Genomic DNA, 17,951 nt, shown 5'->3' with positions numbered 1-17,951 from the left:
TAATAATAGTCTCCATGCCCTTGGACCATTGGTAGCTATGGGAACAAGTTAAAAAGGCTTGCCTGGCTAATAGGGAACCTGGGGCATTTATTAGTTTACAATAAAAACTAATAATTCTAATGTAATCCTGTAATGGAATCCTCTGCCCATTGGATAAAACCCGCAGTCATAAAAGAAACAGATAAAACCCATTGGAAATTGGTACATATATCCATATGTGGTGGCAGTGCGAAGACATTAAAGGCTTCTGGGACATGATTTATAAAGAATTAAAGAAGATCCTAAAATATTCCTTTAAAAAAACCCAGAAATATTCCTATTAGGAATGATGGAAAGCGACATCCAAGCCAAAGATAGATGTATAGTAAGCTACGCAACAGTAGAAGCCAGACTCCTTGTAGCAAAAAATTGGAAAACCCCAAAAATACCAAATAAAGAAGATTGGCAATTAAAAATGATTACATATTATAATTTGGCGATTAAACATGATGAAATTAAAGGAATAGGAGAGGAAGGGAAAGAAAAAATTGGAAATTATTTGTAGATTATGTTAAGCAACATGTAGAAAAAGCTGATCTTCTGGCAGACATTTAAAGGCTCAAGTAAATAAATAAATGAGAAAAAAGAGAAACACACCTTGAAAGGAGGTATGCAGTTAAATGTGGTAACTCACAATTGAAACATAGTAGTGGCTGAGAAGGAGAGGAGAAGGGGAGGGGAAGGGAAGGGAAGGGATAAGTGGGAGGGATAAGCGAAAGAAAATATATATATATCGGGGATTTGAGTGTATTGGAACAACCACAAATGTCATTTTATTCTTTTTTGTGTTTTATTTCTGTAATTTGTAAAAAATCAATAAAGTTTTGTTTTTAAAAAACCATAAGACGAACCCTACTAGTCAGACCAAAGGCTCATCTAATCCATCATCCTTTTCTCACAGTGACCAACCAGATACTTTGGAGAACCTCCCTAGTAGGACCTGAGAGCACAGCAGTCTTCCCACTTGTGGTACCAGGGACTGGTATTCAGAGGCAAACCACCTCTGAATGTAAAGGTATTATAGCCATCATGGCTAGTAAGCATTGATAGCTTTGTCCTTTATGAATTTGTCCAATCCTTATTTAAAGCCACCCAAGTTGGTGGTCATCAGTACCTTTTGTGGGTTAAGCCAAATCCCACTGTTTAAGCCAAGTGTTGCTTGAAGAAGTTTGTTTTCTTTGTCTCTCCTGGATCCTCCAACATTCCATCTGATTGGATGGTCCTGAGAGTGGGAGGGAAAACAACAACCCTGTCCACTTTCCACACAGCACAGCATGCACCATCATGTACACCTCTATCATGACCCCTGGAAAATATAGCACCAAAGGTTAGAACACGGGGCCTATGGGCAGACCCACACCATACATTTAAAGCATAATCAACACTCATTTTAAAGCACATGGCTTTCCCCAAAGAATCATGGGAACTGTAGTTTGTAAAGAGTGCTAGGAATTGTAGTTCTGTGAAGAGAAATCTACCACCCCCCATGATTCTTTGTGGGGAGTCACATGCCTGAAATGTGCATTGAAGGTGCTTAAATGTGTGGTGTGGACCTGCCCCATTTATTTGCTAACTGTGCCTAGTCCTCTAACTATACTGCGTGACATTTCCTATTTATTTGTTTTTATCCTCCCCTTCCTCCAAGGAGCTTGAGGGTAGTATATAATATTATACCCCTCCCCATTCATCTTGAGAACAAGCTTATAAGGTGAGGCTGAGAGAGACTGAGTAGCCAAAGCGATGGACCATAGTTTAGTGATAAGGCACACTGTTTTGTATGCAGGTTTAATCCCTGATATCTATTTAAAGCAGGGGTGGGGAACTTTACCTTTTTGTTGAGGGCTGCATCCCCTCAGGGGTTAATTTGTAAGGGGCTGCATGCCAGCTGGTGGGCAGAATTTGAGCTGCCGGTTGGCAAAGACGTACCTTTTTTGATGAACTAATCCCAAATAACGGATCGCCCTGCTTCAAATTTACTTCAGATTAGAATTCCCAGTCCTATTCAGGTCTACGCAGATAAGCTCTACTGGCCTGGAAAAGGTCACCATAAAATAAGCATACAGAGGATTTTGATTTTTTCTCCAATACAACTGACCATAGTGTGTGTGTGGGGGGGGGATCTTTCTGACTTTAATGTCTACACACACACACATCTACCAACTTGTTCTCAGATAGATGGGGCACTATTTCTTTCCCCAAAAGTCTTGCAACCAAGAAAAAAAGTTCAAAAAGCAAACATTGATTTATTTCTATTCAATAAAATGCTGCCCTTTCCAGTTGTTCTGATTCTGAAATTACATAGAAAGGAGCAATTACACAGGATGGAACTCGGATAGGATGTGAGAGTGGGGCTAGATAAAATGAGGCCTAAATAACTTGTGGCCCCTGAGGAGCAGGGTTCTCACCTGTTATGTAAAAGCATTAGGTAGGAAGTGATGGTGCAGACCCTTCTCTAAGTCCCTGAACAGCCACTACCAATTGGAGTCGACAGTACTAAGCTGGCTAGATCAATGGTACCGGTAGCTTCCTGTTCCTATAGTTATTCAGCAAACATGTGACCAAGTAGCAAATTCCATCCTGTCTGTGTCTGCCGCTCTGGCCACTATAGTTAACTGGTTCTTATACATGGAGAGAGATATGAAAGTAGCCCTCTGGGATAACAAATGCTGGTGGCTTTGTTTTCCAAGAATTGCAGAAACTAGACTGGATTAATTGCAGTTTCTGGGTCACCTTCAAAGGTAGCCCCACATAGAGCGCATTGCAGTAGTCCATGCGGGAGATAACCAGAGCATGCACCACTCTGGTGAGACAGTCCCCACAAGTGAGTGCCCAGGGGTCTGAACACTCATCCCCTGACACCACTTTCTGAACATGGTCCAGGAGGAAGGAATGGAACCACTGTATGACAGTACCCCCAGCTCCCAGCCCCTCTAGACGGTCCAGAAGGATGTTATGGCCGATGGTGTCAAAGGTCGCTGAGAGATCCAGCAGAACTAGGAAACAGCTCTCATCTTTGTCCCTAGCTCGCTGGAGATCACCAACCAGCGCGACCAAGGCAGTTTCAGTCCCATGGTGAGGTCTGAATGCCGATTGGAAGGTATGTTTACAGTATGTTTACTTCCAGGCCATTCTGTGGGTACTCCTTTTTACAAACAGATTTGTTGGGGAAAGGGCTGGAGTTGTTGTTGTTTTTATATTTTAAAAAAGAGGGGCATTAAGTTTCTTGGGGCTTCTAGGCAAAATGTCTGTGATGTGTCTTTGCAAAGTTTCCACACGCAAAAAAAAGTATATCGAAGAAGATGGATCAGATACTTAATGTTCCGTGATTTTAAATTAATGCTTCTTGTAAGTGTCCTGATTGCATTTATGCCACGATACCATACCAAATAATTTCACATTAAGCTTAAGTTAAACTCATTTAACTCTGGTTTCCTAGAGTAAGGTCAGCAAAATATTGAATATACTGTATTTCAAAGGACTTGTATGTAACACAAGACTTTTTGTGTTAATTGGTGCTGTCTGCTCTACAGGCATATTGATGTTTTTATTTATTTTATTTATTTGGCTCCCTTGATTGTGGCACACTGTCCTCTGGGTTACGCACCTTTGCAGTCCAATCCTATACAAGCGTACTCAGAAGGAAGCCTACAGAATTTCATGGGATCCCCAGGAAAGCTTGAATAGAACCGCAGCCTTAATCAGTGGCAAGGTGCTGTGTGAATGAGCTTTCTTTGGGGCAATAGTATGGGTGCAAATGAGGTTGGACCTTGGGGTCTCTCCTTACGCTTTGAGCAGATGACCCTCTCTATTCTGTGTGGCAGAACGCCGGGACCACAGTGAAGTGTGCAGCACAAAGCTTTGTGCACAACAGCATCAAAATGAGGGCACGAGGCTGTGCTGAGAGCAGTACTCTGTAAACAGGCGCATCTGCATTGCAGTCTTGTTTAGCCCCAGTTAAAGTGGCACCACAGCCCAAAGTAGGCTGGCAGATAAGTAGCACCTGCAAAAGAAAAGAGAAACTTCTTCTTCTAGAAAATCAACAATAGACTCAGAGCACCACTTGATGAGCTTAATCAGCCAGGACAATTTAAAGGTGATCCTATTGTTTCAAGATGAGCATAACGAGACAAAGCCCTGCTTTATGTGGGTCCCAAGTGGCAGATGTAACGCAGCTGTGTCAGACTTGTTGGACAGCACCTCTCCTGATTCTGGCTGAGACACTGTAACTCATACATACTGTACTACTGGTAGTGAATGAACTTTAACTAAGGCTGCAGTCCCAACTCCACTTACCTTGAATTCAAGGGGGAATTTGAGCAGAAGCAGTTTGGCTTATGCTGAAAATTTAGCAAATCTCTTTTCTAAATTGCTAAATTCAGTAGCTAAATTTGCTAAATTCAGTAGCTTTCTTTGGCCTTAGCACACCCATTGATTTTGTTGGTTACATTTCAATTCCACTTCCTTCTTATGCTCTGTAACTAAGGCTACAGCCCTATATAACTTAAACGGCAGCAAGCCTCACTAAATGTAGACTCATAGAATTGTAGAGTTGGAAGGGACCCAGAGGATCATCTACTACTCCAACCCCCTGCAATGCAGAAATATGCAGCTGTCCCATACAGGGATCGAACCTGCAACCTTGGCATTATGAGCACTATGCTGTAGGCTAACCAAACCGTAAAATGATTTCCTTCTGAGCACACAGGATTACTTGTGAGTTGTGACAGTATGTCCCTGCATCCCTCCTCTTTGTCCTCACACAGAAGTTGCACCTAGGGGTTGGTTTGGTCCTCACCAAAGGCCTAGGCCCAAGGAGGGCACAAAAAATGAACCTCTCCACTCTAGCTTAGAGTGGCTAGAAGCCAGCCTGCCCATCCATGCACTGCCTGGACTGTCCTTCTGCTACTCTGGGCATCTAGACGAGATTTTCATGTTCCTCCAGGTGCCAGGGTGGGAGAATCCAGTCACTGGCATGGGCCACAGCAGCAGCTCTGTGGGGCCTCCCACAGTGCTATTAGAAGTGTGAGTGGACTCAGAGGGGAGAAAGATGGAGAGAGTAATAAGAGTTGCCAGAGGAGGAAAAAGAAAGGAAAGGCAGAAGGAGGAAGAATGCAAAGCAGTGAGTGGAAGGAAGGAGGAAGGCTGGGAGGCAGGCAGGCAGACTGATGGAGGAAGAGGAGGAAAGGCAGAGCAGACCCAATTTTTATGGCTGTGGACTTAGGCTCTCAAATGTCAGCTGTGCCCTGTGTGGTTCTAAAATTCAGTGCCCCTGTCTCTCATGCTCCATTCTACAGCATTGTCATAGCGCCCCCTGCAGCATGGTGCCAAGTGCTGCTGAACCAGTTGTACTGCCCTAAAACCGCCTCTGCGTGGAGGAAGTCACTGGCGGAGCGTGAAAGGCAAGGAGGAGGAAACTTTTGGGGTTTCTGGTCCATGGTCATTGCCAAGGTCATTGCCAAGGGCGCAAGAGCCTAGGTACACCTCTGTCCCTGCAACAGCCTTGAAGGTAGGTTCAGCTAAGAATCAGTGCGTCGTCCAAGTTTCCCCAAGGAGCTTCCTGGCGGAGTGGCGATTTGAACCTGGGTCTCAGCCCAACACTTAACCACCACCAGAGCAGAAGAAAGATCATTTGCAGTATTTCGCAAGAAAGATTGGGTAGGTAGGCAGGTGTGGAGTTGGCTGGGTTTGATTGGCATTGATTTCAGCTCCACAAAGAGCAGGTTCCTGCAGCAATCTTGCGCTCCTGTCGGACGAGGAGATCACCCTGTCACCTTTCCCGCCCTCGTCATCCAAGGCGGGGCGGGGCGGGGCAAGGAGGGTCGTGGGCTGCGGCGTAGGAGCGGCAAAGGGTGGGCGGGGCCTCGCCGCCTGCACCTGTCCGCGGGGCGCCCGGAGCCCCGCCCTTTCTCCTTGGCTCCTTCGCAACGCGGTGGCCGGCCGGGCTGGGCTGTGTTTGCGCGCCGCGCCTGAGCGGGGGAAGCGAGTCCCCAGCCGCCGGGAAGGAGGATGGCCTGCCTGGTCCGCCGCCTGATGGACTCGCAGCCCGTGGCCCGCTTCCAGCGCCGCTGCGGGCTCTTCCCGGCCTCCGAGGGAGGGGCGGAGCAGGCCGGCGCGGTGGGGAATGGCAGCCCCCACCAGCTGTCCGCGAGGGACGTCGCCAATGGCCGCAGCAGTCCGGACAAGCAGCGCGCCCACCCTCGGGCCCCCAGCGCCGCCAGCAACGGCTGGAAGGTAAGAAAGTTACAAAGGGAGAGGAAGGGGTTAATTGAAACAGCGGCGGGGAGGGGGGAGAGGAAAAGGTACCGGGGCTCAAGTTGTAGCCTCTGACCCAGAAGCGCGTCTTAGAAACAGATAAGGAGCTTGGCACGTTGGATGGAGGAAATGGCACCTCCTTGAATGCAGGTGAGTTGCGAGAGCGCGCGGAATGCTTGCTATCTCGAGGAAATGGGCTCTTCTCAGTCTTGCACAGGTTTGCCCTGTCCGGGTCTCTCGCCCCACTATCTGGCTCCTTTCCCACCTCTTTTTCTCGCGGAGGCGGATGGATATCCTGTTGTTCAAGTAAGGAAGGTTAAAGGAAGGAGGGAGGGAGGGAGGGAGGGGAAGAAGAAAGAACTGCAGCCCCCGTTTCTTTGCTCAGCAATAATTGAGTTGCAAGCATAGGACATCAGGGTTAGCCGAAGATATTGTGCGGGACGCTTTTCATTTCAAGCCGAGCACCGCAGCCTTCGACCTCGGTTGTGCTGCGCTCGTGTTGACATGCCAGAGCACAGATATGGAAGGCAGACCCTGCAATATCATGGAACGATATTGCTGCAGAAGAATTTGGCAGTGTTATACCTACCTGACTTGCATCTAGCAAATTTCCTAGGCTGCTGTATTTTTCAAGTTAATTTTAAATGAAAGCAAATTAGGTGATTGGGTTATAGGATAACCGCCCCGCCCCCCAGCAAAAGGAATAGCGGGTGATGAGATATTTGCTTCAGAATTTGTGAATGAGTTGACACTTTCCAAAGAGTTGCTGATTTGCATTCATTTAAAATAAAGTACAAAATCATGGTATAGTGTGACAACATTCAATTTGACCTTACATAGGTAGGGTGATGGTATTTTCAGTGAGAAACTAAGTGAAAAATTGGACACTTCAATAAAACTGAAAATGTGAACATTGTATTCCTTCCTGCTCCCAGAATTGATTAAGTTCTATGATGTCAGAAGAAAATTATAATAAACCTCAGATATTGTGACATCATAAACATATTGGCTTGGATCAAAATATGTTAACTTTAAAGGAATTCAGAGAAGGAATTCCTCCAATTTAGCCCCTGCCCCAGATTGTTTAAAGGCTCCGCTGATCCCAAAGCAATACTTTTGGGGGGATCACAGGTGGTTATAGGGAAGAGGAAGGAATGAGATACTTTCCTATTGTACAGTTCCTTATGTATTCTTCGTATCCTAGCCATTGATTTCCTTTTTACCAGCAGACTGGAATGATTCTGTACTAACGCAAACAGGAACTTGATAAGGTAATGTTGGCTTACTCTTTGAAACTGTAACGCTTCCCTTGAGCATGGCAAGAGTGCTTAAGTGTTAAGAGATCTTCCCCCCCTCACAGTTCTATGTCATAGAATTCCATGGAAACCATTGTGCACAAATAGAAACAATACCACTCTGTGATAATAGCTATTGCGATGTGCCCAAACTGAACTCTGTTGAAAATAGACACAAACTAATTAATTCTGATTGTGTGGGCACTATGCACCAAGATTCAAGTGTGCTACCTGCGTAGCACTGCTAAAGAGGGTGAATGTGTGACTTTTATGAAATACTTCACTATTCAGGTGGACTTTGTAGATGAGTTACTAATATCTGACCACTTCAGTTTGTTTATCCTCTTGTCTCAAAAGACTGGAGGTCTCTGAGCAAGGGTTTATCACGTAAATGTACCAAAAGTCTCTTCCCTTTGTATTATGTCCTCCCATGCTCAATTTGTTATCTTGTTTGTTTCCAACTTATTGCTTCTGCACTTTACAGTGCAGTCCTACATACATGTCTCCTTGGAATCAAGTCCCATTATGATCCACAGGGCTTATTCCCAGAAAAGTGGTTCTAGGGCTGCAGCTTTCGTTTTTCTTTCTTGTGCTATTGTTCCTCCTCCTCAGGAACACAGGAACTTGTCTCATGCCAAGTGCAGCACTTCAGTGTCCCGGGCGGGCAACGTTCTGAGCCCTATCTAGAGATGTCTGGGCTAATAATAATAATAATAATAATTTATTATTTATACCCCACCCATCTGGCTTGAACATGAGACCTTCAGTTTACAGAGCGGATGTTGTGGCCCTCCCTGCCTTCCTCCTCTTCCTTTCCCAAATTTGGTTTGTTTCTTGTGTCATCTCAGCCAACTACTTTCCTCCTGAATTGAGTTCACCCCCCTATTCTTTTGTTCCATAGCTTTCCCATTTTTCCCCTTCAGATCCTCTCCAATCCAAGCAAGACGGTCTTTATTCTGATGTGAAAAGCCCTTGTGTCAATAGTTATAGTCGCAACTGGCATACTTTCTGTTTCTCTTTGTATACTTTTTGAATGTAAGAGGTAATGCGATCTAGTTGCACTGTAACTCTTTACTTATCTGATGTTTGAAGAAGATTAATCTGTCTCCGTGCCCGCTGCTGAATTAGATTTAATGAATGGCTCCATTGGTCGTTTCCTAGCAAAATATCAAACTATGGTATTTTCCTGTTTCACACATAATGGCAAACTATGATTTGCCACAAAAGACTAATTATAGGAGAGCACAACAGGGGCGGGGAGAGCACAGTACTAACAGCAATTCAACTGTTATTGGAACTGACTTTTTTGTTTAAATGTATAATCACTCTGTGGAAGAAATATGAGTTTTCAAGTTACTTTGATGTGATTCTTGCATAATAATTCTCCCCCTGTGCCTAGATTGGGATTTTCTTGATTAAACATATCAAGAAAATCCCAATCTAGGCACAGGGGGAGAATTATTATGCAAGAATCATGAATGATTTTGGCTATATGACCTACAACAGGGTTTCCAAACTTGGGTCTCTGGCTATTTTTTTGAACTACAATTCCCATCATCCCTGACCACTGTTCCTGCTAGCTGGGGATGATGGGAGCTGTAGTCCAAAAAACAGCTGGAGACCCAAGTTTGGGAAACTCTTGTCTACAGCCTATGGCCCTTCAGATGGCAGTGGTCTGCAACTCTCATCCTTGACCTTGTCAGCTGGGGCTTATGAGAGTTAGAGGTTCTTCATTCATATTCTAGTGGAATGAATGAGCTTTTTCATATTCAGAATAATGGAAACATTTTTTTAAAAAAACTTCTTTCCACCTTAAAGGTCTCCATTGCCTTGCTCTTTCCTACCATTCCACTTATTCTGTCTTTCACACGTGCTTTTTAAATACATAACACACATACTATATGCTGGTGTGCAGATTTTGTTTCTCCCCACTCCTCCAAGTACGGTTTTCCTCCCTCCTTCCCTCAATCAATACATCAGCTTAGTTCTACGCAGAGGAGCAGCTCCAAAGAGCAAATTTCTAATGCAGGTGTGGAGAGCCTTTGGCTCTCCAGGTGTTGTTGAGCTGCATCTCCCATCAGCCCCGGCAAGCATGGCCAGTGGCCAGGGATAATGGTAACTGCATATCTGGAGGGCCAATGGTTGCCCACAGTGGGAATGAAAAAGATGGGGAATCGCTTAATTTATCTTTGAGAAAAGCCAGGCACTCACATCTGAATGATCCAATTCATGGAGAAAATCTGGGCCCTGTCAAAAGGAGGTGGGGAAAAAGTCCACCCTTCCTTCCTCTGGTGCGGCAAGCAGCTGATTGGAAGCATCCAATTCTGCTTCTTCTCCATGTCTGGTTCATTTCTGGTGTTGGTGCTGGGCTTTGAGTTTGGACAATTGACTTCAGGAATGATGATTCAACTCCCTTCCTTTTGAGGTTATTGCTAGATAGATATAATTATGGATAGACGCATGAAAGTGATTGTGCCTGCCACTGTTGCATCTAGTTTGGCCCCCAGAAAGGTAGTTCTCCACTGAAAATCTAGCAAGATCTCATAAAGGGTCTGCTTATGTTGGGTGAAACTGACGTTGCCTTGTAGGTGTCTTAAGGCCCTAGCTGCCACTTTTACATGATTTCAAAATCGTTAAATAAATCTGCAAAGTCTGCTAAAATCCTACTTGCCTTCAGCCCTGCATCATTTGGTAACTGCACAGCAGAGCTAATGTATTTCAAATCCTGGAGGCCACAATATCTGAAAGACTTTCGTAATTTTGGATTGCATTGCCTTCAGCATTTTACTGAACAATATTAATTTGGCACACAAATTATAGTTAATTTTAAAAATAAGCCTAAGTAGAGTCAGAATTGGCTATTGCGCATTGTGTGGGTCTGATCACCGGTAACACTCAGATTCTAATCCCAAATCTGAGAACACCTATTTATTTGCCTTCGGCAACTCATTTTTCTACACAAAGTAGGAGTGATGGCTTCATTAGAGTAGTGGAGCTTAATTTATTAATGTTGCACAACCCTTTGAAGATACAAAGCTCTAAATGAGTGCTGAGGATTAGTATTGTCGAATCATGTTCCTCAGTTGGGTATTAAACTATAGAAACTCAATATTGCAATTCTTGTGCTGGTGAAAGCAAAGGAGGAGGAGCAGGTTTGAGGTTTTATTGCATTATGTTTATTGCTGAAAGCAGAACAGGTAGGGGTATTTGTGTAGAAACGCATGTGTACATGAAGAAGAAAAATCTGGTTTACAACCACACATTATAATCTTTTGCTTTAGATGAAGGCTGAGCCAGATCAGATAAACTGATGCAGCAGAATTTTCTGGCACACAGACTTTCCTAAATGGAAAGGAATCACATTTTTGAATGCTCCGCGGTGACAAATAGTCCCTGTGCATTGAAAACTAGCATGTCTTTTGAAAATTATTCTTGAAATTACTGCCCCCCCCCCCCACGTCTGGAGCTGAGCTCAACTGAATACTTTTGTTTGTAACTAGATCATGTGTTTAATACTTCATAAGGGAAATTTAATAATTTAAGACACTTGCTTCTTTCAGTAAAGTATAACCATTTTTAGATTGCTATGGGAGTCTCACAAATAATTTAGAAGTAAACATCCATGTTAACATCTCTGGAAAAATACAAGGATGGTGAGTTTAGACGTGTCTGCTGCCTAGAACCTGAACAGAGCCTTGAAGGCACACATTTTTCATTCTTGTGGGAAACCTGTGCCATTGAGAGTGCCTACATTCCTGTTTTCACATCACTTTTCAAGGGAACAGGTTGTGAAATACGGTATACCAGGGAACGGTCCCATCTACACTGCCACAGCCTCTTAGGAAGAAGGACAATCGATTCACAATTGTTTTAATAACCAGTGACAGCTGGAGGTAAGCTTGCAAGTTGCAGGTACTGTATCTAGATGCAGCCCTGGGTACCGGATATGGTGTGTTGCTCTTTGCCCCTCAGAGATTTAAGCTTCTCTCAAAGTTCTGTTGTAGTCTGTCCAGGATAATGTTACAGGATAATTCATGTGCATCACAATAGGAGAGCATTCCCTACATGTTTCTTGGAGTAAGAAAACAGAAAGGCTTAATCACTGCCAATGATGGCAAGGTCCTTATATCTGGAGGCTATTCACAGAAGTAATTAAAAACTTGTTGCCAACACAGCTGCCCTGCTCTTTAGCTGTTTTCCCTTCACCTTTATCTTAACCACACACAGCTCCTCTTGTCCCTAGGTTCTGTGTGATTTCCCCACAGCCTATTGTTTTTCATCTCTCTTCTTTTTTGCACTCCTTCTCATCCTCCCATATTTTCCATTTGCCTTTTCATCATGTCATACGTATCCAGGTCCTCTCTGACCATTGTTGAGCTTCCTGCCCAGTGTTCTTTGTAAACTGCTTAGAGGTGTTTTATTCTAGTAAGTGGTGTGCATTTTTTTAAAAAAATGCACACATTTTGTTTTTATTTATTGCATGTTCATCCTGCCCTGTCTGCAAGCAACCTGGGATGGTCTACTGCAGGCACATCCAACTCCCAAGAGACTGAGATCTACTCACAGTATAAAAAGACCGGCTGTGACCTACCCATTGTTGTTGCCAGGAGTTGTTGAGTTTTTTTGGGAGGGGTGGCCAAAGTTGTTGAGCTTTTTTGGGGGGAGGGTTGGCCAAAGGTGATCACCAAACTTCATATTGCGATCTACCTGGGACAACTGTGCTATCAACCAGTAGATCACGATCTACCTGTTGGACACGCCTGGTCAACTGTACATAATTTCCCACATTTTGCCCTCAAAAGGTTCTTACCCTGGTAGGTAGAGATGAGGGAGAAATTCACTTTGCTTTTAAAGGCAAACCAACCTAATTTCCACCAACAATACATGAGCCAACTCTTTGCAAACAACACATGAACCAAAGCACAGTCATCTTTCAAAATTTGCACTACTCTGAATTTTGCAGTGCAATGTTCCCACCAATGTTCCCTGCATATTCCAGGCTAAAGTGTGCATGAAATAAAAAGAACATTCAAAAATGCATTGTACTGGGGGAAATTGCCTTGCAAAAATGTTCGTATTAGGCTAAACTGCATTTTTAAAAAATGTTTATTTTGAGAAATTCACACTTAAATGCTGACGAATTTTCAAGAGGACTTAAAAAAAATAAAAATCACAAACTGATGTGAAAATGTAAAGAACTGAACTTAAGAATGGAAAGCAGAGAAACTAAGAGAGATCAAAATTGTCAGTTTCACCTATTCCTAGTGGTAGACTTTGCTGAGAGAAGACTGCATTAAAGTCACACACTGAGCTTTGTGGCTGAATGAGATTTGAACAGCCACCATACCAGACTGGCTGGCAGTTTGCTGCTCCCAGGGCCCTGTTTCCATTTAGCTTTTTGTCTGCATCCTTCCTCCATGGAAAGCTGCCTTCTACTGAATCAGACCATTGGTCCATCTAGCTCAGTATAAGTCTACACTGACTGCTAGTGACTCTCCAGGGTTTCAGGCAGGTATCTGTCCCAGTCCTACCTCCAGTGCTTGGTGTTTTTGGAGTATACAGTCATGCTGGCTGGGACTGATGGGAGTTCTGCTTCAAAATCTCTGGAAGACACATGGTTAGCGGGCGCTGCTTCAGACCATTGTACAACAAGCTGGAGTTGCCTTGAAGGAAATTACTCTGAAAATCAAGCAGGAAGAAAATATCATTAACGTCAATTAAATTATGTGGTTCAAACTTCCCCGCACGATGCATTTCATAACTATGAATTTGTTTGGTTTCTGGCTGGACAGCCTCTCTCTCTCTCTCCCTCTCCCTCTCTCCCTCTCTCTCTCTCTCTCTCTCTCCCTCTCCCCCTCCCCCTCCCCCTCCCCCTCCCCCCCTCCCCCCCCTTTTCATCAGATTTGCATAGCTTGTTCACTTAAATAAAACTCAGCTTTCCCAGATATAGTTAGAAGGGGACAAATGAGCCCAACTCATCCATGAGGCAAGGAGAGGTGACTGCCTCAGGTGGAAGGATTCACAGGAGCAGCAAATCTGGCCTTCAAGGAAGGCATTTCCTGCTGCCACTCTCGTGGTGGCAGCTATGGCTGTGGCATGCTCCTTGGAGACTAGATCTGTCTGCTCCCTTTCAACACCTTCCCCACAATGATGCCTCTACCTGGTGGCTCCTTGGTGAGTAGGAGGCTCTACTGTTCTCATCCCACCCTTTGGGAGGAAATGGTGGGGGCTCCTGGGCTCTGTACCCACTGGGTGTGATTCAGAGTGGGGCCCTTCTCCGACACGATGGCCTTAGGTTCCCACTTAAACCATTGGGTAAGGTTGATTTGAGTGCCCCCTGTTCTCAATGTAGATCTTTATTCCCTCCCCCCTTGTTCCTGACATAAATCTTCACTCACACCATCTTCCCTGATGGGGAAGTCACCATTTTGTGGTTCCTATCTGATGTCTTTCTTATCTTGGCCTATAATATAATGTGTTTGTTTGTTTGTTTGCTTGCTTGTTTGTTTGCTTGTTACTGTTTTATATTATCCTCAGCAGGATAAGTGTTTCATTAATTGTTGGTGGCTATATTGATTTTTAAATCTTGTATGCTGGAGTCTATTGTGCGGTGACAAATAGATCTAATGACGATGAAAAATGACAAGCATCACATCTAGCTTGGCCTTGAGAACCCAAGAACTGGCTTCCTGTCTTGGGCCAGAATTCCACCCAATCCAGTTTCCTGTCTTCAAAAGTGCCTGGCCACATGCCCTGCAAAACTTGCAAGTAATGCTAGTTTTTGTACTGGCAACTTTGCCCCTCTTTATAGTGCATTGGGGAGGCAAGGATGTCAGTGAGCAAATGCTCAGTCTGCTGTCTCAGTCACTGAGAGTAAGATGTCTGCATCTGCCTTTGCAACTATCCATGCCACCTTAGAAAGGTGTCCCTCGCCCTTTGAGAGCAGTTGGCTGTTTGAGAAGGCATGTGCCTAAAGTGGAGGTTTTCCTTTTGTTTTCCAACCAGCAGCTCCCCGCCCCCATATGAGAAGCAAAGTGTAGGGAGACTTCCGTTTGGAAAACGTAAAGGAAATGCTGTATCCTGTCCTCTGCCCCCACTGCCTGCGCACGTCAACACTCACATAAGAACTTCGTTGATTTGTGGGTGTTAATGGTATTCTCAGACTAGAAAAACGCCTTTCTGTTGAGAAGATAAATGCTGGTTGCATGTGTCTTGTCCAGGGAAGAAGATTTTCATTGTGTGCCATTCACTGTGATATAGTAACATTTGAATAATGTTGCAAATAAAATAAAATGTATACTGAGTGTTGCTGTTTTTTAAAATAAGCCCTATAGGTTTTTGTTCTGATCACAGGGACAGATTGAATTATGGTTTCTTGGTTCTCCTCCTTGTTATATATTCAGAACAATACCTTATCGTCATGGTATCTTGTAGAACATGGATTTGATTCGTTTTTTGCTTATTCTTTAGTTGGTTTTAGCTTAGCAAATAAAAAGCAGGCTGTTACATCTTTTAGGCTTTTAAATTTTTTGGCGCATTATCTGCTTTGCTATTTTGCATGATGTAATAGATTAATGTGGGTTAAAAGACACTTTTAACAAATTATATTTTTAAAAAATGCCAGTTAGGCAGGAAATGCATTGCACCCACGTGTTAAAACATGAGGACCCAAATGTCACATGCAAAAAGATCATTTGGATAACAAATTAGTTTCTGGAGGGCTGTTAGAGTGGCGAAGTAACATTGGTTTCTCTTCAGCAAAACATATTAACCTTTACAAAACAATTTCTCTTAGGACTGTTCACAAGAATATGTTGTAAAGAATTATTTCTACTACTACCTGTTCAGGATTTCAGCTGCAATGGGTCAAGAGGTTTTCTACATCACATTCCTCCCGTTCACTTACTGGAGCATTAACCCCTATGTTGCCAGAAGGCTGATACTTATGTGGTCCGTAAGTATTGCTTGGATTATTACTATATATGTGCAAGTTGTTGTAACATTTTTCTAATAATAATAATAATAATAATAATAATAATAATAATAATAATATTTTATTATTTATACCCCGCCCATCTGGCCGGGTTCCCCCAGCCACTCTGGGCGGCTTCCAACAAAATATTAAAACACAGAAATCCATCAAACATTAAAAGCTTCCCTAAACAGGGCTGTCTTAAGATGCCTTCTAAAGGTCTGGTAATTGTTATTCTCTTTGACCTCTGGTGGGAGGGCATTCCACAGGGTGGGTGCCACTACCGAGAAGGCCCTCTGCCTGGTTCCCCGTAATTTGGCTTCTCGTAGCAAGGGAACCGCCAGAAGGCCCTCTAGCTTTCTGGTTGGCAATCAAGCTGTATAACTTTTGACAATTCTAGCAACGAAAGATCTGGGGACACCCTAAAGGCTCACAGATTTAAAGCTTTCATGGACTAGACTCTACTTCATCTTGCATCTAAAGGGAATGGATTCTAGTCAATGAAAATGCCTCAAACCATAATAAAACTGGTTGGTCTTTAAGATACCACAATGCCTGCTTTTATTTTGGCTGCAACATAATACCATGCCCACCACTCTGGAAACAGAAAGGATGAAAGTGTGCCTTTTGAAAAGGTAACATTAAAAAATGGTACTTATTTTATAGGTTGAGCTTGATTTATATGCAATTTTAATTTTTGTATTAAATTCATTTTTTAAAAAAGTTTTGCCTGAAGTTCAAAGTTCTTGTCTTCAGTTTGGAATGTACAAGTCTCACCCTTTACACAACTGGCATTCCATCCAGTTGGTGGTTGATTTCTAGCATGGGTTCATACTGTTTTGGGATACACCAGGATAAAAATTTAGCAAACATAACTGCTTGCTCTTGCAGTGTTTGAAAATCTCTCTGTGTGTGTTTTTGGGGGTGTGTGTGTTTGTACAGTTGTGGCTGAATAGCCTTTTGAGAAAAGGTAGAGCTTACCTTCATTGATATCCACCCTCAACAGTGTGTGTCCATTGTCTCTGCAGGAGATGGTTGGTTGGTGAGCGCTGTTGAAGGTGACAGCCCTAGTCACCAACTGAACTTTGCACATACACCTGACAGACACCTGGGCAGATAAATTGTGTGCATTGGCAGCCTCTTTTGCGCCAGCAGGGAATACTTGGCAAGGATTCCTGTTTCTGTGCCCAGACCTCCCTCAGTGAATCAGGGCAATAAAACACTCAGTTACAGAACTTCCAAGCCACTTTATGGCTTCAGTTTTCACATGGGTTAACGTTTGTTGCAAATTTACACATCTCTGAAATGCTCTCCACGCTCCATGTTCTAAAGACAAACAAACAAGCCCACCTTGCCACATGAAAATGGAGATCATATGGTCATTCCCATGCAGCTATACCACCTCGGTGACAGACAGTGTAAATTGGCCCTCATATGCCTAAGCTGAACTGAACCTGGCAAACCTTGCTTTTTAAGTTGAAGTACTCACGCCACTTGGTTGCACTGGCTCTCCCTCGTCGATGATTTTAGACTTGCTACCTTTTCAGGAGTTTTAGGCCCAGGCTTTCTGGAGGACTGTATTCACCCATACACACCTGCCTGGGCTCTGAGATCTTTGGGTGAGGACCTTCTCTCAGTCCCACCACCTTCATAGGCACGCTTGGTGGGGATGCGGGAAAGGGCCTTCTCAGTGGCTGCTCCCACTGAACTCTCTCCCTAAAGAAACTAGACTGGCTCCCTCCTTGTTGTCCTTCCGCTGGCAAGCAAAGACTGTTTTATTCCAAAAGGCCTTTGGGAACTGTTTTTTTATTTTTAAGAAATGGCTTTGCTGTGCTGTACTGTTTTTGGTATCTATATTTTAATAGGTTTAAATTCTGTTAGATTTATTATCTTTTATATGTTTTTAGCCTTTTGTATCTTATCTGTGTTGTTTTGATTTGTGTAAGCTGCCTTCAGTCTTGCTCTGGTGAGAAGGCGGGATATAAATAAACGTTATTGTCATTGTTATTAGAACTGGACACTGAACAGCTTGGGACAGTGATGGCGAACCTATGACACGTGTGCCAGACGTGACACGCAGAGCCCTCACTGCTGGCACACGCCCCATTGGCCCATTCACACTGTTGTTGTTGTCCCCCCCATTTGTTCTCATGCTCCTCCTCACACTACAGCTTGTCTCCACTGTTAAAACCTGTTGTCTCCCCTGTTAAAATCTGGATCCTTTTTTGTTGTTGCTGCTGCTGGTAGCCAGAGATTGGTATTTTAACCCTTTTGTGCTATTTTTCTGGTGCTTTGGCAGACGATGATTGGGTGTAACAGCGTTCATTTTTTAACCCGTTCTGTGCTGGGTTTTTTGGCGCTTTGGCAGACTATGTCGGTGCTGCGTGTTAGTT

The 17,951-nt window shown here is 43.7% G+C and overlaps 1 protein-coding gene across 3 annotated transcripts in view; it reads left to right on the top strand.

The window, feature by feature from the left end:
* The first annotated feature begins 6,045 nt into the window (after positions 1–6,045).
* SGPP2 (sphingosine-1-phosphate phosphatase 2) overlaps positions 6,046–17,951 on the top strand; it is a 37,497-nt gene continuing 25,591 nt past the window's right edge. Inside the window, exons 1-2 of one of the 3 annotated variants that reach the window (XM_035132569.2) lie at positions 6,046–6,270; positions 15,382–15,540. In XM_035132569.2, the coding sequence (XP_034988460.2) occupies positions 6,046–6,270; positions 15,382–15,540 (384 nt within the window). Of the gene's footprint in view, positions 6,271–6,309; positions 7,563–15,381; positions 15,541–17,951 lie in introns of those variants that run through there. The other 2 variants (XM_060274558.1, XM_035132568.2) reach the window with 2 other exon arrangements.

This window comes from Zootoca vivipara, chromosome 5 (genome assembly GCF_963506605.1).
Source record: "Zootoca vivipara chromosome 5, rZooViv1.1, whole genome shotgun sequence".
Lineage (NCBI taxonomy): Eukaryota > Metazoa > Chordata > Lepidosauria > Squamata > Lacertidae > Zootoca > Zootoca vivipara.
This window is presented reverse-complemented; position numbering and strand designations above follow the sequence as displayed.